Source organism: Octopus sinensis, linkage group LG9 (genome assembly GCF_006345805.1).
Source record: "Octopus sinensis linkage group LG9, ASM634580v1, whole genome shotgun sequence".
Taxonomy (NCBI): domain Eukaryota; kingdom Metazoa; phylum Mollusca; class Cephalopoda; order Octopoda; family Octopodidae; genus Octopus; species Octopus sinensis.
This window is the reverse complement of record NC_043005.1, coordinates 28,361,445-28,383,973: the sequence shown is the minus strand read 5'-3', so window position 1 is coordinate 28,383,973 and position 22,529 is coordinate 28,361,445. Positions and strand designations below refer to the sequence as shown.

The 22,529-nt window shown below is 36.4% G+C and overlaps 1 protein-coding gene across 1 annotated transcript in view; it reads right to left on the bottom strand.

Annotated features, from left to right (window-relative positions):
* The window catches only part of LOC115215599, a 52,930-nt gene that overhangs the window by 23,564 nt on the left and 6,837 nt on the right, over positions 1 to 22,529 (bottom strand). The window contains exons 3-11 of the mRNA XM_029784819.2: positions 19,979 to 20,127; positions 16,923 to 17,070; positions 15,361 to 15,519; positions 12,652 to 12,797; positions 10,960 to 11,101; positions 9,429 to 9,571; positions 6,758 to 6,914; positions 4,981 to 5,229; positions 2,566 to 2,751 (exon numbers count right to left, since the gene is read on the bottom strand). Coding sequence (XP_029640679.1) covers positions 2,566 to 2,751; positions 4,981 to 5,229; positions 6,758 to 6,914; positions 9,429 to 9,571; positions 10,960 to 11,101; positions 12,652 to 12,797; positions 15,361 to 15,519; positions 16,923 to 17,070; positions 19,979 to 20,127 — 1,479 coding nt within the window. The remainder of the gene's footprint in view (positions 1 to 2,565; positions 2,752 to 4,980; positions 5,230 to 6,757; positions 6,915 to 9,428; positions 9,572 to 10,959; positions 11,102 to 12,651; positions 12,798 to 15,360; positions 15,520 to 16,922; positions 17,071 to 19,978; positions 20,128 to 22,529) is intronic.

Sequence of the window (22,529 nt, the reverse complement as noted above, 5' to 3'; positions counted from 1 at the left end):
AATAATAATAATAATTGATATAAAAGATGGGCTACAGCAAATATTCTGCTCAATACCACAGATTTGCTTGTCAGTGGTTTGACTTTAAGCAGTTGAGCATGTCCCTTGGTGGCTGATGATATGTGCATCTCTGATCATGAGCAGAAGTAGTGGGGGAGCATCATAGCCATTTGCTGAGAGGAATTTTTTGGGGTTTGGATAATTCATCTCTGGAAACATGGGTGTTTCGTTCAAGATCCTCAAACAGCCCTATTCAGGGACCTTTTGAGTGAGATGGGCTACTTGACCTGAAGAAAATTCTAACTGGGCCCCAGTTGGAAAGTCATGTGCTGTTTATCTTGATACGAGATCACCATGTCGTGCACATATGGTTGTGATGCATGTGCTTGGTGTACCCTTATCAGACGGGTAGTAATGATGGGTGTACTGGGCTTCGTAAATTTGTACCCCAGTGTCATTTTCATGGCATGCACTGCTCTCACACTCAACAACAACAACAACAACAATAATAAACAATACCTGTTGTCATAGGTGCCCTAGGAATGATAGCAAAAGGGGCTGATTGCTACCTAGCTCAGATACCAGGAAACCCCAGATTGGCAGAAATTCAGATGGTGCTCATAGGAACTGCCCATATCCTATGTAAAATACTGTCTATGTAATCTCAAATTTTAAAACAAACTTATAATTTTCATTCTCTAGAACAATACTACGTACAAAACCAAATATATGTAACCCTAGGCATAACACCAACATTGTCTCTTGAGGTCTCTGGGTGAGACTTGGAGCCAACTTGTACAAATACAAAGTAAAAGTCAAATATGTTTTTTTTTCTTTTTTTTTCTTCTCTAGTTTCAGCTCAGAGCTGCGGCCATGCTGATACACCATAACAATAACAACAACAACAACAAAAAGCAATGATAAATGCCCTGACACAGTACCAGACAGTGGCTCTCATGGTTTCTGATTCCAACTGAATGGAAGTGTTACCATGTACATGTTCTCTCTTGGTATAAAAGATGGGCTACAGCAAATATTCTGCTCAATACCACAGATTTGCTTGTCAGTTGCTTGACCTTAACCTTACTGGCTGATGGTATGTGCATTTCTGATCATGAGCAGGCGTGGTGGGAGAACATCATAGCCATATGTTGAAAGGAATTCTTTGGGGTTTGAAAAATTCATCTCTGGAAACATGAGTGTTTCATTCATCATCCTTAAACAACCCTTATTCAGGGACCTTGAGCAGCATGGGCTACTTGACCTGAAGGGAATTTTAACTAGGACCCACTTGGAATATCATGCACTGTTTATCCTGATATGAGACCACCCTGTCACACACATATGGTTGTGATGCATGTACCTGGTGTACCCTTATCAGATGAGTAGTTATGATGGCTATACTGGTCTTCATACATTTGTACCCTGTGTCACTTTGGTGACATATTCTGCTGTCTCACTTAACAACAATCTTTCTAATTTTAGCATAAGGCCACCAGTTTTGAGGGGAGGAGCAAGTTGATTATATCAACCCCAGTACCTGACTGGTACCTCACCATTCAGAATTCAGAATGTTAAAAGCTGGAGCATTTTTAAACATTTTGTCCAACACATTAATGACTCTGGCCTTAATAATAATAATAATAATTGTTTTGTCTTGGTATAAAAGATGGGCTACAGCAAATATTCTGCTCAATACCACAGATTTGCTTGTCAGTTGTTTGACCTTAACCACTTGAGCATGTCCCTTAGTGGCTGACGATATGTGCATCTCTGATCACGAGCAGAAGTAGTGGGGGAGCATCATAGCCATGTGTTGAGAGGGATTCTTTGGGGTTTGAATAATTCACTTCTGGAAACATGGGTGGTTCTTTCAACATCCTTAAACAACCCTTATTCAGGGACCTTTTGAGCGGGATGGGCTACTCAACCTGAAGAAAATTCTAACTGGGCCCCACCTGCAAGGTCATGTGCTGTTTATGTTGATATGAGATCACCATGTCGCGCACATATGGTTGTGATGCATGTGCCTGGTGTACCCTTATCAGACGGGTAGTCATGATGGGTATATTGGGCTTCGTATATTTTACCCCAGTGTCACTTTGATGGCATGCACTGCTCTCTCACTCAATAATAATAATAATAATAATAATAATAATACTTTGGCATGTTTTCTACAGCTGGATTCCCTTCCCAATGCTGGTCACTTTACGGTGTGTGCTGGGTATTTTTCATGATACCCATGCTAGTCAGCTAGCCATACAGCTTGCAACACTACAAACTCCAAAAGATACGGCTTTTTGCTAGGAGATGCAGGATTAAAGTATAAGAAGACGAGCCATTGCATAACAGGTTTCTTGTAGTAGAGGAGATTAATGGCTCTTCAGATTTTAGAAAAGACAGCAGTGAAGGGATTGGATGGAGCAAGGAAGAGGTAAAAGAGTGGTGATGAGGTGTTTGTGTGGACCCTGGAGTTACAAGTTAAAGGAAGTGAATACAAATGTGTCATATAAACAAGAAACAGTTGGTTGTTTGGTGATTATACCAGAAAATAAGGAATCTTACATCTTGGACCAAGGTATCCATAGGCATTCTCAACAGAGAATCAGCAGCCAAGATACGGAGCATCATAGATTTTTCACTTTTGATGATATCAATAAGTACTGGCAAGCTTTCAGGATTTCCAAGGTTTCTCAAAAGTTTCAAAGGAAGTACTTTGTCTTGAGAAGTTTCCAACAAACCTAAGAAATACTGGAAAAAGAAGGTGAAAACATTACAGATAATAAACAGTAATTAATAATTTTTTTTTTCTATTCTAGACACAAGGCCCAAAATTTTAGGAAGGGTATTGAACTCGAAAGGATGAAAGGCAAAGTCAACCTTGGCGGACATTGAACTCAGAATGTAAAGACAGATGAAATACTGCTAAGCATTTCACCTGGCATGTTAACATTTAATAATAATAATAATGAAATTATTGTATACAGTGCTCAGGTGCACCACAACTTGTCAGAAAGTGCATATAAAGTACATGCAGTAATGTAAAAATGTCTGGAAAGCAAACAATGTATGAGTCAGATACATGCTTGTGTGTGTATGGAGGGGAGAAAATCAGGTGTAGTGTTGGCGAATCTCAGGATGCAGTGCAGTGAAGGATGCAGTGCTCCGACAACTAACAACTGATGCCGGCAGTTTTTTCCACGCTTCAGCAACTCTCAGCATGAAAAAATGTTTCCTGAAGTCATGGGAGCTGTGCTGTTAGATGGGTGGAGTTTGAAAAGGTGCTCAGAGTTATTGTTTGTAAGATAGTTAATAATTTTATGGGTGTCTGCCAAGTCAGCTGCCAGACGTCGGAGTTTCAATGTGTCCATGCCCAGGGAAGTAAGGCATTCAGGATATGGCAAATGCCTGATGGAGGGTATTCTTTTGGTTGCACGTCGCTGAATGGCTTCCAGACGATTGATATCCTGGGCAAGATAGGGGTTCCAGACCGGTGATGCAAATTCCAGGTGAGGGCTTACCATAGCTATATAAAGCCACAGATAGATAGCCGGAGAGTGGCTCACAAAGGATTTGCCAACTCACCACCTTAATAATAATAATAATCTTTTCTACTCTAGGCAGAAGGCCCAAAATTTTCGGGGAGGGGGTCAGTTGATTAGATCGCCCCCAGTATGCAACTGGTACTGCTGGAGTGGGTGGGTTTGATAGGTCTACAATATATGATTTTTTTTATGTTTTCACCCTTTCTCATCTCACACATTGCTTGTGATGGCTGAATCTTTGTCAAGATGTGTTGTGTATGCGTGTGTATGTATATGTTTGTGTGTGCATGTGTATGCTTATGCATGTGTGTGTGTATGTTTGTGTGTGTGTGAGCACGCATGCGTGTGTGCACGTGTGTGTGAATGTGTGTATGTGTGTGTGTGTGAATGTGTGTGTGTGTGTGTGTGTGTGTGTCAATGTCTTGGTGTATGTTTGTATACATCAGTGCTTGGGCGTGTGTTCAAGTACAGATATGTATCTGCATACCAGAGTGTTTGATTGTGTGTGTGTGTGTATGTCTGTGTGTCTGTGTGTGTGGGGGGGGATCATTTTAGTACATGGATGAAAAAATATCAAACATAAAATCATCATCATCATCATCATCATCATCATCATCTTCATCATCATCATCATCATTATCGTCAATAGCAGCAGCAACATCACCATCACTGTCATTGTCATCATCAACATCATCTTCAACAGCAGCACTATCACCACCAATGCCAACGCCATCACTGATACACATCCACATTACATGTCCTTACTATCATATTCATCTCTACTCCATACAGCAACATCCTAATTCTCATTCCCCCACACACATTTGTTTTTGTAGAGGAGGGCAAGAAAGCGAGAGAAAGAGGAGGGGGTGTGGAAAAAAAGAGGAGAGAAAAGAGGAAGAAAGGGAAAGAGAAAAAGAGGTAGAAAAAGGTAGAGAAAGAGAAATTAGAAACAGAGAGAGAGAGAGAGAGAGAGAGAAGGAGGAGGGTGTGGAAAAAAAGAGGAGAGGAAAGAGGAAGAAAGGGAAAGAGAAAAAGAGGTAGAAAAAGGCAGAGAAAGAGAAATTAGAAACAGAGAGAGAGGGAGGAGGAGGAGGGGGAGGAAATAGAGAGAGAAACGAGGAAGAAAGGGAAAGAGAAAAATAGACAGAAAAAGGCAGAGTAAGAGAAATTAGAAAGACAGAGAGAGAGCGAGAGAGATATTAAAAAGACAGAGAGAGAGAGAGAAATTAGAAAGAGAGAGAGAGAAGGAGGAGTGAGTGTGGAAATAGAGAGAGAAAAGAGGAAGAAAAGGAAAGAGAAAAATAGACAGAAAAAGGCAGAGAAAGAGAAATAAGAAACACGGAGAGAGAGAGAGAGAGAGAGAGAGAGAGAGGAAGGGAGTAAGGGAGGGAAGGGAGCAATGATAAAAGAAATGTGAAAGATGGTTACTCACCGACAGCATTTCTTTCCTAGTTTCATTGTGTTGTCTGATTTCCTCTTTGAGTTGCTTCAGAAGTATTTCAATGCCATGTGGTACACGTGGGAACTCAGCAACAGTAGAATTCAATAAACCACTCTCATGTTTGTATTTCAGCCTAAGCTTTTCACATATCTTAATACATTTATGTGCATAGCTACTGAGGGCCAGATATGCAGAGGTTCGCAGAGTCTTTTTCTCTTTGGGGATCTCGTTTGCCAGTTCCTAAAATGATAAATTTTATGAAGAGAACCAGTCAGAAAAATTTCTCTCGAAAAAAAATAATTCAATTAATTTTTTTTTTAATGATTGATTTCGAAATACATTTTTACATTGAAGCAAACTGATGTCTGAACACAGAGAGAATGGGAGTTATTCTATGTCCTTTCTTATTTAAAAAAAACATATTATCCTTGTAGCGTATGCTTAGGGAAATTCCTCTCTCTCTCTGTTATATATGCATAAATAAGGACATAGTAGATAACAGCTAGCCTTCAGCTGCCCTTTTGGACCTTGTTGTATCCACTATTCTGATTGGTTGGTATTGGCACACTAAGTGTACACTACATCCTCATTATTGGCAACATCATTTAATATCCATCTTTTGCATGATTCAACAAAAGCTACAAAGTCATAGGACTACATCAAACTTCAATGTGTACTTGGGAATGGTCTATATGACTGAATTAATTTTCTTATGCTAATACACTTTACAGAGTGTACCAGATGCTTTTTTTTTTGTCGTACCAAGCACTAGTGGGGTCACCAAATAACTTGTGAAACTAAACAGCTTCATCAACTGTGTGGAAGTATTATCAAGAGCAAGGATGCTTAATGCCATGTGTTGAAAGGCGAACATATGACAGAGAAACAAGTGTTTCATTGTAGAGGAGATAACATGGTAATCTCTCATTTTATAAAGATGGGTCGGAATTCACAGGAAAATTGCTGTTCTAATAATTAAACTTTGTTTTTTAGATTTTGCTAAATCCTATTGGTGACCAACTTTATTTAATCTAATTTTATTGAATCTAATAACATTACGAAAACTAAAAGAAGCAGCACATATGCTAGGACATAATAACCTCCTAAGCAGATATGAGTAGCATATGGGAATCGATATTAAGGAAGGATAGGAAAATATTAGATTTATAAGCCCTAAAATTCACTCCATAATTGCCCACAGACATATGGTGTAGTGGTTAAGAGCACAGGCTACTAACGCCAAGATTCCGAGTTTGATTAATAAGAACAACATTGAAAAATACCTTAGAATGAGAACCCCAGTTCGAAATTTCCCCAAGACACCTGATGAAGGTTGGAGGGTATATCAGTTGAAACATTGTGTTAACAACAAACAAGATGAGGACAAATATCCATCAAATGTAAATAATGTAAATAATGTATATAATTCCTCATCTCTTAAATATAGAACTGTACTAATAACATTGGGTTCATACATGGGAAGTAAAAATGGTATTGCATGTTATTCATACTTCTCGCAACTACCTTGGGACCACTTCTTTTAAGTTCCAAATTTTAGAAGGACATACTCCCCACAACAAAATTAGTGAGGGTATAACATCAAAATTTATCTAAATCAATATAGATGGCAGCTATCTTATGTGTGGATGTGTAAAAGTCAAACATTAGGGAATTTGCTACAAGGTTGCTTCTATGTTTGAGATTATACTGAAGAAATATTTTAGAAGGATTAGAAAGAGCTACTCGAACGTAGTATAGTTATACATACCTTCATAACGTTGAATGTTTCTATATCGAAAGTTTGATGTTCAGCATACAAGGTTAGAAGTAAAGGTTTCTTCTCAAGTACAGCAGCATTAATTATCTTCAAGCCTTTTCTCATAACTGGACTGTCAACAGCTGGGATGATATCCCACAATAGTGGACTGAAAGAAATAAAATTACATCAGATAAACAGAACAATATTTAATATCCAACATCCATCTTGTTGGATAATCAGAAGAAATATCCAACACCCATCTTGTTGAATAATCAGAAGAAATATCCAAAACCTATCTTGTTGGATAATCAGAAGAAATATCCAAAACCCATCTTGTTGGATAATCAAAAGGAATATCTAACATCCATCTTGTTGGATAATCAAAAGAAATATCCAACATCCATCTTGTTGGATAATCAAAAGAAATATCCAACACCCATCTTGTTGGATAATCAAAAGAAATATCCAACATCCATCTTGTTGGAAAATCAGAAGAAATATCCAACACCCATCTTGTTGGATAATCAAAAGAAATATCCAACACCCATCTTGTTGGATAATCAGAAGAAATATCCAAAACCCCATCTTGTTGGATAATCAAAAGAAATATCTAACATCCATCTTGTTGGATAATCAAAAGAAATATCCAACACCCATCTTGTTGGAAAATCAAAAGAAATATCCAGCATCCATCTTGTTGGAAAATCAGAAGAAATATCCATCACCCATGTTGTTGGATAATCAGAAGAAATATTGAATACAATATTTAATTAAAAGTATTTCGTTTTTGGATTTGGTTTGCAAGATTCTTTATGTGAGTTTGTATGTTGAAGCAGATTCTGTTGTGTCTGGGAAGAGTCATTCTCTTTTTATGTCTTATAATTTAACACACTCACCGGTAAAATTTCCACTTATTTCTTATTTTTATTTTCCTAAAATTTTTGTTGCGTCTTACAACCTTTTCAATAGTCTTGACTCGGAAAATAAAAATAAGAAATAAGTGGAAATTTTACTGGTGATTGTGTTAAATTGTAAGGCACAAAAAGAAAATGACTCTCCCCAGACACAACAGATTAATTAAAAATGTTAAATGAAAACAAGTGTAAAATTTTATTAACATCTTTGGTTAGTATGTGATTGCATTTGGCATGAGAATATATTAAAATCACAACACTACATGCTATCAGGTTGAGTAAAAAGTAAGCAATGTTTTGAACCATGAAGAATTTGTATTGGATTTTTGCAGAGTTTTGAATTTTTTTGAAACACTTTTTTTGCAATTCTCTGATAATACAGACATAGACTTACCCAAATGCATCAATAAATTATCATTGGTATTTTTTCACCATTGTTACAATCATCTGAAATGGAACTGTCAAAGTGTGATATACAAGCAATTTTGCTATTCAACTTCAAGAAAGGAGGTAAAACAGCCAAAACTACTTGCAATATCAATGAAATGTTTGGTGAGGAAATGACTAGTGAGTGGTCAGCTCAGAAATGGTTTAAACAATTTCACAGTGGAGACCTGAGCCTTGAAGATCATGAGTGTAGTGGACGCCTGTCTGTCATTGATGACAGTCAATTAAAGACCGCCATTGGGAAAGATCCACATAAAACCACTTGAGAACTGGCAAAAGTTAGCCAGAAAACTGCCTGCAACTATTTGCATGCAATTGGAAAAATCAAAAAAGCTCAACAAATGGGTACCACATGATTTGAATGAAAATCAGAAAATGCACAGATGTGAAATTTGCTCGTCACTTCTCAGTAACCAGACTGATCCATTTCTTGACCATATTGTAACTTGCAATGGAAAGTGGATTCTGTACAATAATAAAAAACATTCTTTGCAGTGGTTGGACCAAAATGAAATACCAAAAACTTTCCCTAAACTCAAGCTCTTCAAAAAGAAAGTTATGGTGACTGTTTGGTGATGTACTGCTGGACTCATCCACTATAACTTCTTGAAACCCGGAAAAACCATTATTGCAGAAACATATTGCCATGAAATTGCCAAAATGAATGAAAAACTGCTACTTCTCCATCCCAGACTGGTCAATAGAAGAGGGGCCAATCATTCTTCATGACAAAGTTCAACCACATGTTTCACTAATGACGCTCCAGAAGTTGAGGAAACTTGGCTATGAAGTTCTTCCCCACCCAGCTTATTCCCCAGACCTTTCTCCTACCAACTGCCAACTGCAAGAGAAGGAGTTAAAAAGTCAAACCAATGCTGAAAGTGCGTTCAAAGAGTTCATCAGCTCCAGAACTCCAGATTTTTATGTTACCAAAATAAACAAACTTGAAACTCGTTGGCAAAAATGTGTTGATTGTAATTGTACTTACTTTGATGAATAAAGTTTCTGCATTGTTGAAATATATTGTGATGAATTTCATGTTTCAAAACGTTGCTTACTTTTTACTCAGCCTGATTATATAGCTACCAATTCTAACTATTATAACCATTAACTGTCTCTTGTAAGAGATTCCAGTTTGTCTTATTCCACTATCTAGAAGAATCACACCCCAACTATCTTTGAATGCTCCCTTGTTGATGTCTGAGGGCTTTAGAGAATATAGAGTTTAATGCTGACATCACCTTGTTTTCACCTGACTTCACCAAAATGGACAGAAAGAAAAAACTGAAGGAATTGAATAAAAATGAATAAAATCTTACAAGTTCTGACGGTCATTTGCATATTTCTTTATCAGTTCATCAAATTTCTCCTGATCAGCACATCTCAGAAGGTTCTTAATCTCATAAATGATGTAAGCAAGACTTGAATTACTTTCCCTGTAGGCTCTAAGCAGATCATCAACCTACACAACAAATAAACCAAAATCAGAAAACAATCTTGTGTTGTTATATGATCATTATTGTTAGCATTCATCTTTATTACATCATGGCCTCAATTTAATTTTTCATCTGGATCTTGTGTGTGTATGTGTGTGTGCGTGTGTGTGTGTGTGTGTGTGCATGCATGTGTGTGTGTGTGTTTGTGTGAATATAGCAGTGTGTGTGTGCGTGTGTTTGTGTGTCTATAGCAGTGTATGTGTACCAAACTCTCTAACAAGGCACTAAGGTTAGTTGACCTGAAGCTATAGTAAAGGCACTTGTTCCAGATGCTATGCAGTGGGGTTGACATCATGGTTGTCAAGCAAACAGTTTAATATGTATATCATCATCATCATTATCATTTAACGTCCGTTGTCCACGCTGGCATGGATTGGACGGTTTGACCGGGGCTGGCAAGCCGGAAGGCTGCACCAGACTCCAGTCTGATTTGGCATGGTTTTCTACAGCTTGATGCCCTTCCTAACACCAACCACTCTGAGAATGTAATGGGTGTTTTTACATGCTACTGACATGGGTGCCATTTGTATGATGCCAGTATCTGCTATGACTGCAATTTTGCTTGGATTGATGGGTCTTTTTCTCACGCACAACATAATGCTAAGGATCTCGGTCATTGACTCCATTAGGCCCAATGCTATATCTATCTATCTATTTATCTATCTATCTATCTATCTCTCTCTCTCTCTATATATATATATATATACACACACATATATAGATAGATATATAGATATAATTATAGATACACATACACACACACACACACACAGTTATATATATAGATACATATACTTTTCCCAGCTTGCATAGGTCAAAAACAATTCATTAGGCATACTTTGAACAACCGGATGCTCTTCCTGCCACCAACACTCACCTGTTTCGAAGAAAGGTAAAACATTTCTCCTTGACCAGACATATTTATCTCAGAAGATTGGAAATGAATGTCTTCACATGTACAAAACTGACACTCTTTTTACAACCACCATTTGTTGTCAAGACAAGGAGATACATATCCACTCACACATATAATTATTTAAGGTTGAATCTTAGGGCTGGATGGCCTTCCTGTTGCCAACCCTTACCTATTTTTCAAATAAAGGAATTTTTTATTGCATATGTTTTTGTAAGTGGAGGCAACTGTTTGTAATATTAACCAGGAATGTAAATATCATATCACCATTCACTTAGATGGTGACAAAGTCATGGAATCACAATGCTCATGTTCACATCCGCATGCATACTCTTTCTTTCTCTCTCTCTTTCTCACACACACACAGCCAATTACTTGGAACAACAGATCTACATCAGCCAATCAGATCACTGAATGAAATCGAGGCTGAAGTGTTCTTACATGTTTAACATATTGAGCTGTTGGGAGCATGTTGTCACATCTTAATGGTACTTCAGCAATCAACTCAACTCCTGTCGATGCTGTTAGGTTATTAGGTGCTGGTCTGCTAGAAATCTCAGAGGAACGACGAAGTAAGGATTGGCTGCAAAAGAAAGAATAGAAAAAAAATGACAAAATATATAAGAAATGTCTAAATATTGAAAACCTTTATCAGATATAAATTTTGGTCACAAGTATGGAGAAGGTATGAGCAGAACAGTGAGCTCTGGATGTGTGCAGTACTGTTCCTCATACTTAACATAGCCAAGCCAGATTTCAAAGGCCTGACTACTTGGGTGCATGAACATAAGTGACGTAAGATAGTAATTTAAATCACACATATATACCTAGGATATTGCACTTACTACAAACACAAATATTAAAAACAGATCACCACCATATCTTATTTACTATGTCACTCCCACTTCTTTTAACAATTTACCAATCTACTCTCTCATCACTTCTATAAATTTCAGTTTATCAAATGTGCCTCACTGGGTCTCTTCACTAAACACTTTACCCAATTTACTCTGTGTGATCCCCACTAAACACCTGAAGAAATTTGAGCTGAACATTAGCTATACTATCCTCTAGAGCAGTGGTTCTCAACCAGGGTCCATATGGCCCTTGAGTGGGGTCCACATAAGATTTTGGTGTTAAAATTTGTGACCAATAAATTGTTTGTACTTCTATAATAAACAAAATATTTTAACAAATTTTTTATACAATTCTAATAATATTTAATCATAAAAATATAATAGGGTTTTTAAAGCCTCAAATGGTTATAAGGGTTCCCCTGAGTAAAAGGGGAACCAAAGGGGTCCATAGGCAAAAAAATGGTGGAGGACCACAGTTCTTCAGTTTAGTCAGTTTTATCTACCCTGCTATACAGAATGTCAACCATTCTACCTTCTATAATCAGTTAAATTACCAAAGTATACTGAATGTAAAAATCGTGTCCTATACTCAATTAGATCAACCCAGGCATATAGTTTATATAACATTGTGTCAAGGCACAGAATGTCATCTTGAAAAATTAGATGGTGTAGCAAGAGATGCACCAGATAGTGGAACAACCACAGCCTCAAGAAAACAGTGAAAAATGAACTGGTTTAAAAATGTGAGAGAAATCCATAAAAGAATGAATCATGGTCCACCTTGTAATTAAAGCATCAAGACCCAGGGGACAACGGCTGAATACACAGCAGCAAACCTCTTGTCAAGTGGTTTACTTGGAATGTCTAGTGGTGATCCACAGTGTTGTTTTCTGATGAGAGCAGATTTTGGTTTGGGTTATGTCATGTGCCTGTGTTGAACAAACATGTTTTCTCAAGGTCTAAGTCAACACAGTGGTCTACCAAGCAGTCTTGGAGAACTGCATGATTCCATCAGCAAATAGACTGCATTTGGTAATGAAGAATTTTATTTCTGTTCCAGTAGAATTCAGCACCTGCATACAGTGCTAAAACAGTCTCTGCCTGGTTTGTGTGTCCTTGTCCATTACTACAGAAACAAACCAGCATACAAACATTTACACACACACACACCTAAAATAATAAGCTTATGTTATACAATGCTTAGGTGCTCGCACACACACACACAGACACACACACACACACACAAACACTTACAAATGTACTTTCGACTACTTACATAAACTGGACACTGATTTGGCCATCACGTTTCATTGTTGGGGTATCATAGAGAATACTGTAAACAGAGGCACGTTCAATGGTTGTTTCATTTTGCTTCTTATAAATCCTATACTTCACTGTAACTACATTATTCTTGGTGTCATTCTGTAACAAAGGTTTTCAAATATCAGAAAACTAAACAAACAAAATGGAGGGAACTCAATGAAATAGAAATGTTAAAAGGTAACTAATTAAATATGTTATATTTTAGAAATTTTCACAGAAGTATGAGATTATTTGCTGTTCATCTTTTCAGAGTTGATAAAATGGGTACCAGCTGAGAACTGGGGTTGATGTAGTCAATTGGCCCCCTCCTCAAACATTTCAAGCCTTGTGCCTTTAATAGAAAGGATTATTATTATTATATTATTATTATTTATTGTCTTTGCACAGCTTCTAACACTGGAGATGTACTATGGTGTCAGCTGTTCACTACCATTGAACTAAGGTAACACCCCTTATTTTTCAAGCACCATCTGGAGTATTCGAGTGGTTCCAAGCAGTGCTGCTTTCTACAAGTGCTCCACCAGTTTGTCCCATGTACTTCTCAAGATTTTTACTCACTGTCCCCAGGGCTTCGACAATTATTGGTACTACTACCACCTTCTTCAGTGATCACAGCTGCTTAACCTCTCTTATTATTATTATTATTATTATTATTATTATTATTATTATTATTATTATATCATTATTATTATTAGAGCTGTGGGCTGGCAGAGTCATTCAAGTATTTGACAAAATGCCATGCAGTATTTTTTCCAACTCTTTACATTCTGCTTTCAAATCCTGATGAAGTAGTCTTGGTTTTCATCTTTAAGGGATTGATAAAATAAAGTGTCAATCTGCAGTTGATGTTACTACCCAACCCCATTCTCCTTCAAATTAGTGGCTTCGCCCCTTAAATAAAATATTAGGCACCTGGCACCTAAAATGCCATCAGGGGATCACTATCCCTTGACCAGTCAGGCAATGTGCTTGGTGGAAGTTCTGTATTAGTGATTTAATGGTCTGTGAGTGTAATAAAATTCTCAAGAAAACTCTTGGTACTGACAAGGACAAACTAACCAGTCTGTTTCAAATGATTTTTGGACCAGGGTCTACCATGAGTAACAATCAGAAATCCCTTGCTTGTCAGTGCTATCAAGGGGCACTATCACTTCAAAGTAAGATCTACGGGTATAGAAGAGCTGCCAGTGGTGAAAAACTCCTAGGTGCACACAGAATGGCAAAATGTTTTGCACACACCTGTGCAGAGTCCAAGCATTGTTGACTTGTGGCCTTATGTTAAACAGCTGTTGTTGTATGTAGGATAAATCCAGCTTTGGCCACCAACACTAAAGAGGTTGCCATGCAGTTTGCAAGTCTACAAACCCTAAATGAACAACTTTATGATAGAAGATGGAGAATAGAGAGGAGTAAATAATGAAGTTAAAGGGCCAGATGGAACTGGAAACTGAGAAATAGTAGTGATAACATGTTGGTGTAACCTTTCAAAGTACAAGGTAGGTAGGAAAAAGTGGGGCCTGGGAGTAGGGGATGTTAGGTTGTGCAAAACAACAGAATAGTAATGATGATACAGTAAACATATATGCATGCATATGTGTGTGTGTGTGTGTGTGTGTGTGTGTATAGCAGAAATTTACCCAGAATTTTCAAGGCAAATAAGAAAATGGAGAGGATAAGCAATCAACAAACATCAGCCTGTAAACATTCATTTAGATCTATTCATTAATTAATTACAATCATATGTGTAAGTGATCAAAATAAACAAACAAATAAACAAGTAAATAAGTAAATAAAAATAAATAAATGAATAAGAATAAATGTTTATTTGTTTATTTATTTTGATTATTTATACATTAATTAATAAATAGATCCAAATGAATGTTTGTCTGATGTTTGTCAATTGATTATCCTCTCTATTTTCTTATTTGCCTTATGAATTCTGGGTAAATTTCTTTTTTGCCCCACTCATACCGAGTATTCAATTGCGCTACTGCCCTGCAACAGTAAGCACTTGGATATAAATATATCCAATATACTACACCCAGTAGTATATTGGATATTTATTATCCCTTAGATGGTTGTTTAACCTCTAACTCATACAGACATATATATATATATGACTTAATAGATTTGTCACTGTTTACTTACATATTTAGGAGTTTGTTGTAATTTACTTATTGAATTTATTTATTCGTACAGTTGTACATGGGATAAATGTGTTTGAAAGTTGTGTTTTCTTTGGTATGTTTCTTCACAAACAACACTTATTTTAGTGCTGTTGACACCACTGGATTGAATGGTACTGCCCAGTTGTCGAAACCATAATGATATCCGTGGAGCAGCTCATGAGGGATGTATGTTGGATTGTTGGTATGGCTGTAGAATGGTATTATAACACATCCTTTTGATATATATATATATATATATATATATATATATATATATATGTGTGTGTAAAAAAGATAGAGGAGTAGATAGGTAATTAATGTAGAACTAGGGCTGGTCAAGACTCTAAAGTGAATGTTTTTCCTTATCTAATTTGATCAAGAACACCTCCATGTTCTGTCATCAAATTCAACACAGGCTTTCATTTCTTCTAGTTGAAATAAAAGGTGAACCAACAAAATAATATACAGAACACAAGAAAGGATAAGGGACCTACCCTGATTTTCTCAAGAAGTGGTTTCAATTCAGAGTTTTTCTTCAGTGGAGTACCAATACATTTCTTCAAGTTGATCCTCTTAACAACTTCTTGGCATTGTTTAGAAGTATTGCAGGGTGAATAGATGTAAGTTGTCTCACAGAAACCCAACACACTGGCCTGAAGAGCAGAGGACATTTATAGAATTTACTGTTAAATGTTACAACACACTGGATTATATTAAAACACTAGCTGGCCCTGTGCCGTCAAAAATGATGGCTAATTGTAGTATTTTATATATAAACAAGGGACAAAATAAGGTACATAATAGTCACAGATACACACATTCACATACTTCCCTTGTACATGCACACACATACACTCATATACTCACAGAATTGAAACGCTGTTTGATTTTTTTCATCATAGAACTTCCATCATCCCACTACCAAGTTTGCCATCAGCCCTTCCTTCCTTCCTTATTCATCTATTACCCCTTCCTTTCTCATTCATATGTTGTGACAGAGAAAGACACAAGAGTATTATTATAGTAGATTATAAATGATAGAATATTTTGCATATCATTCATTCTCACCCTAACTCATTCTCTTCTTTAGTTTCACTCATTTACTCACTCACGCAGTTTCTCATTCATTCTCATATCTATTGCTATTGCTTCATCTTATCACTCTCTCTCTCTCTCTCTCTCTCTCTCTCTCTAATATATTTTTAAACAGTAAATCTTTTGACCAATTTGTCTTTTATGAATGCTTTTTTCATTGGACATGCTTTTCTATAAAAATGTCTTTTGGCTAAATTTCTCATTTGGCCAATCTGCTTTCAATGAATGTATGTTTGACAACTGTCTTGTTGCCATATGTTCTGAAACCCCTATCTATACACGGATGTCTGTGTTTGTGTCTGTATGTGTGTGTGTGTGTGATTTCATTATATAATTTTTTTCTATCCAGTCAGAAAATAAATTCCTCCATTGCTCCTACTAGTTTTGGTGATCCTTCTAATAAAGGAGTCACAAAAAATCCCTTCCCTTATCAACTTCACAACTCAAACTATCCCTTTACTTGATCTGATATCAAATTTACGTTGTTATTGAATACCATCTTTCCAACAACCACAACCTTGGGCACCATTTTGAATTCTGTATGTCTAACACTTGTGAACATGCTTACAAAATCAAAAGACAACACAGCATTCATGACTTTCAGAAACATCTTTTTCATGCTCAGAATTGCTGAAACATGGAATAAACTACCTGCATCAGTTGTTAGCTATCAAAACACTACATCCTTCAAAATACCCATGCTTCATGAAATTCACTAACTCGACACCTGATGTTCTCCACCCCCATTTTATTCTGCTTACTGTTCATACAGTTTTGGTTATTTTTTCTGAAGACAAATATTCGTCAAATGTAAGTAATGTAAATAATGTACATAATTCCTCATCTCTTAAATACAGAACTGTAAGTTCATTATCGTTATACTAAATTTGCTTCATTATTCAGTATAATTTATGATGGAAGAGAAAGATAATACAATTTATCAAAAAGAAAGTATACAAACTTCATAGCGTGTTTCAGTTTGGCCTGCAGTGAAGTTAGTGTGAATGGTTTCAGGGACTTGCAACACTTGAATCAAACCTCTCTTCATATTTTTGGCAATGAAATGTTCTCCAGCGAAGGTGATGTTTTCAGTATGGCCAGCATTCAATCTAAAATAATTGAATAAAAAAGGTGTGAGTTATATTGTATTATACATCTATGTACCTCTGTGTGTGTGTGTGTTCATATGAACGTGTGTGTTTGTTTATATGAATTTGTGTGTGTGTGTGTGTGTGTGTGTGTGTGTGTGTGCATGCACATGTATGTGGTGCTATGTGAGTGTGAGTATGTGTATATGCAGGTATTTGTGTGCTTGTTTTTACACATACACACATACATATTTCAGCAAAATGTTCTGCATCCTAAATACAGGAACAGATGATTCTCTGCAGCCCCAAATTCACCAGATCTATTCCTGATGTGCCTTTGCACCATTTTCTCTTTCTAACACCTTTTATGGTTTATCCTGTATTCTTTATTCGACTTAATAAACTGTTTTCTGTCCCTTCTTTTACACTTTTCTGACAAGTTGGAGTCCATCTGAGCACTGTGTAACAATAAGCTCATTATTATCATTATCATTAGATAATGATAATAATGTCCAGTGGAAGTGGTAGACCTAGGAAGACCTGGGATGAGGTGGTGGAGCATAACCTTCAAACATTGGGCCACATGAAGGCAATGACAAGTAATCGAGACCTTTGGAAATATGCTGTGCTTGAGAAGACCTGGCAAGCCAAATGAGACCATAACTGTGGCCTATGCCAGTGCAGCATAACTGGCCCAGCTGAAAGTACCCTTCAGTCATTGAGCAATAAACTGTGTTTGTGAAGACCTGTTGAGTCAAGTGAAGTCATTGTCATTGCTGATGACGTACCGCCTGATTGGCACCCATGCAGGTGGCACATAAAAAGCATCATTTCAGCGTGGTCGTTACCAGTGCCACCTCAGTGGCTCCCATGCCAGTGGCACGTAAAAAGCACCATTCAAGCATGGTCGATACCTGTACCACCTGACTGGCTCCCATGCCGGTGGCTTGTAAAAAGCACCAGTCGAGCGTGGTCTATGCCACTGCCAGCTGACTGGTCCTGTGCCGGTGGCACAAAAAGCACCATTCAAGTGTGATCAATGCCAGTCCCGGTAGCATGTAAAATGCACCATTCAAGTGTAGTTGATGCCAGGGTCACCTGATTGGCTCCTGTGCTAGTGGCACATAAAAAGCACCTACTACACTCTCGGAGTGGTTGGTGTTAGGAAGGGCATCCAGCTGTAGAAACTTTGCCAGATCGGATTGGAGCCTGGTGCAACTTTCTGGTTTGCCAGCTCTCAGTCAAACTGTCCAACTGCCAGCATGAAAAGCAGATGTTAAACAATGACAACGACAATGATGATGATCTAAAATCTCATAAAATGTATCACATAAAATCATCAGTTGATAATCCTTCCTACTATAAGCACAAGGCCGGAAATTGTGAAGGGGGGCGTAGTTGATTACATTGACTCCCCAGTGCATTACTGATATTTATTTCATTGATCCCAAAAGGATGAAAGGCAAAGCCAAACTTGGCGGAGATTGAACTCAGAACACTAGGACAGATGAAATGCCGCTAAGCATTTTGCTTGGCATGCTAATGATTCTGCCAGCTCAACACCTTCATCAGCAGTTAATTATATGCAAAAATATTAATTATGAAAATCCTTCCTTCTAATAACAAACCACAAACATGTAAAACTTTGAACAAACTACTGTTGTTACCAAAACAGCTGCAAATGTAAAAACATAAAACAGTCATAACTGTGACTGTTATATTTGCCATATAACAGTTATATAACAGCTATATATTTAACAGATATATATATATAATGCCTATTTATAGCTATATATAACTACATGGTAATCTTTTGGTGCTTTATCATGTTCTTTGCAACAAGGTGAAACTGTAATGCCCTCATCACATAAATCAAATTCCAAACTAGATCAGAAAAGTTTAACCCTTTCGTTACTGTATTTAATTTGAGATGCTCTGTGTTTCTTTCAGTTAATTTTAAATATAACAAAGAATTTAGTAAAATAACTTAGTTATCATTAAGTTAATGTTAGGAACATGAATTGTGACTAAGGTTTGGTGGAAGATTTTAATTCAAAACTTAGAAAACAAGACATTTGTACCCTGAGCCAGAGTTGATTTCAGCCAGGTTAGTAATGAAAGGGCTAATGATTGACATATCTTGAGCAAGCCTCAGGTTTCTACTTTAATTTAAACCCAGACTGTTTTGAAGGGGGCTTTTTCTCAATTAGGAAAATTCCCATTAATGAAAACTGGCACTTCCAAATTGAGTGATGATAGGAAAAGATGCAGACAATGAAGCTCAACACCAGTGTGTCAAATTCATTGACTGACATAATAAAAAAAGTTACTGATGAACCAAAAATTTATTATCCTCTAAATTTCCTAAGGCCAGATGCTCTTCCCGTCACCAACCTTCACTCATTTTCAAGCACATGTTTTCCTGACATGTTTTCACAGAAGATGGAAACAAATATTAAGACAAGGACACAGACATGCACGCATGCACACAGACACACACACACACACACACACACACACACACACACACACACACACACAGACACACACACACACACACACACACACACACACACACACGATGAGCTTGTTTCGGTTTTCATTTACCAAGTCCACTTACAAGGCCCTGGTTGGCCTTGGGACTATAGCAGAAGACACTTGCTCAAGCTGCCATACAGAAGGACTGAACCTGAAACCATTTAGCTGGAAAGCAAACTTCTTACCACATAGCTACATATATATTTCTGTATACATGTTTGTGTGTGTGTATGTGTGTGTGTGTGTGTGTGTGTGTGTGTGTGTGTGTGTGTGTGTGTGTGTGTGTGTGTACATATGTACATGTGTCTGTATGTATTCACATTAGTGCATCTACATTTGTGTGTGTATGTGAGAGATGTTATAACACAATCACATTTAACCAGTTACTCACTTGAATGATGTTGGCCTTTGCATCTCCTCCCGGATCACATCAACAAGTTTACCATTCAAAGGATAATACAACATAGGCATGATAGGCTCATCCCTACTTCGTTGTGTGAGGATTCTGTCATGGAACATGTTGATATGTAAGTCTTTTACCTGTACAAAACAAAGAAGACAATTGCTGTATATATACATATACATATACATTCATACATACATACATACATATATATATATATATATATATATATAATATATATATATATATATATATGTATATATATATGGACCTTGAACCCACAAGAGTAAACAAGAGAGACAGAGAAAGGCAGAAACAAGAAAAATGCCCCTTATATTTGAACACTATACAAATATTCTTTTAACAAAACTTTTCTTTTAATTTTTCTAAATTTAATTATTACAGTTGAAAAGGTCTCAAATGACCGAAACCGGTACTGAAATGTTCTTTATAAAATTATTTTAGGATTTTCTATCTTGACTTGCTTTTTCATATATATATATATATATATATATATAGATATATATATATCTATATATATATATATATATATATATATATATATATGTATATATGTATATATATAATATATATTATATATTATATATAATATATATATATATATATATATATATATATTATATTATATATATTCTTTTATTCTTTTATTTGTTTCAGTCATTTGACTGCAGCCATGCTGGAGCACATCCTTTAGTTGGGTAGATTGACTCCAGGACTTATTCTTTGTAGCCTAGTACTTGTAAGCCTGTCTCTTTTACTGAATCGCTAAGTTACAGGGATGTAAACACACTAGCATCGGTTGTCAAGCGATGTTGGGGGAACACACACAAACATACAAATATGTGTGTGTGTGTGTGTGTGTACATATGTACATGTGTCTGTATGTATTCACATTAGTGCATCTACATTTGTGTGTGTATGTGAGAGATGTTATAACACAATCGTCAAGTTTTGGCTGCTATTTCCAGCGTGGTGGTATCTCTTAGATACCCTAAATTATAAGTTTAAATATATATATATATATATACATATATATATATATATATAACTATAGCAAGCTCTTCATTGTATGTAGAACGAGCATTGTATATATAATCTATGAACATTTTATCTATCTTTCTATATTAAAACTGTAAGTTCTACCATATCTAAAGACTTGAGATGTTTGTCTGACAATCTTGTTTTACAGATAGCCATTTGAGGATAAAAAACTTGATGAATGTATTTAGGCATTGACAAAATAAAGTTTTGGCATTCAGCAACTGACTTACTAAAGTTCACAAAACTATTCTCCATCTTTCTAACAATAACTTTGCCAACCTTACTTGAATTCAGTACCTCTGCCACTCATGAACATGCTTATAAAATGAAAAAAAACTGTGCAGTACCCCTGACTTTTGGGAATATTTTTTCAAACTCAAAATTATCAGAGTATGAAATAAACTATCCACATCACCTGTTTGTTGTCAGGACACTTATTCATCTTTCAAAAGTTCCATCCTCCTTAAAATTCACCAAAACTACTTCTGATGCCCCTATACACCCTTTCCTCTTAACCCTTTCATTACTGCATTTCTGTTGAGATACTCTGTGTTTATCATTCAGCCAGGGCCAGTTTCAGCCAGGTTGGTATCAAAAGAGTTAAGAATTGTTTCTCTATTATATATTTTAAGAAGTGGTTCTCTATTATGTATTTTAACCTTTTCGTTACAGTATTTCTGTTGAGATGCTCTGTGTTTCTTTCAGTTAATTTTAAATATAACAAAGAATTTAGTAAAATAACTTAGTTATCATTCAACTAGTGTTAGGAACATAAATTGTGACTAAGGTTTGGTGGAAGATTTTAATTCAAAATTTATGAAAACAAGCTATTTGTACTCAGAGCCAGAACCGGTTTCAGCCAGGTTGGCAATGAAAGGGTTAATGCCTCTTTTACTGTTCCCTTTCTTGTCTTTTTGTGTATTATTCTGTGTACTATATCTTTACTTTTAGCTTTCATTGCTATATTTCTTTATTTAACTTGTATGATTATTTTCTGTCCCTACTTCTATCCCTTCTCAATGATAGGAGAGTATTGTAGTTCACTTGAAGCATTGTGTATTGTTTGTAAAATATAATGTGTCATCAATGGCAGTGACTCGATCAATTCCTAGCGATATCTGAAGAAGGAATTTTTATATTCTGAAATATCATATCAGACTATGGATGATTAAATTACAACAGTTCTTATAGTCCATTGTTTGTATTCTTGTGCATTGTTGTGCCATTCAAGATACATTTTACTTTCTCAATGAGTTGAAATGCACCTGAGCACTGAATACATTAAGCTTATTCATACACACATGACACATGTAGAGTAACTTAGAGCCTCGAGTCTTAGAACTCATAGGGCTGGCTACCCACATTCCATGATTTATAAGGGACCAAGATCACAACATTCTTCCCCTGAATGGGAAACCTGTTCATTGCAAGGTTGTTCATTTACAATTGAGGGAACTGGAGAAATGTGAAATGAAGT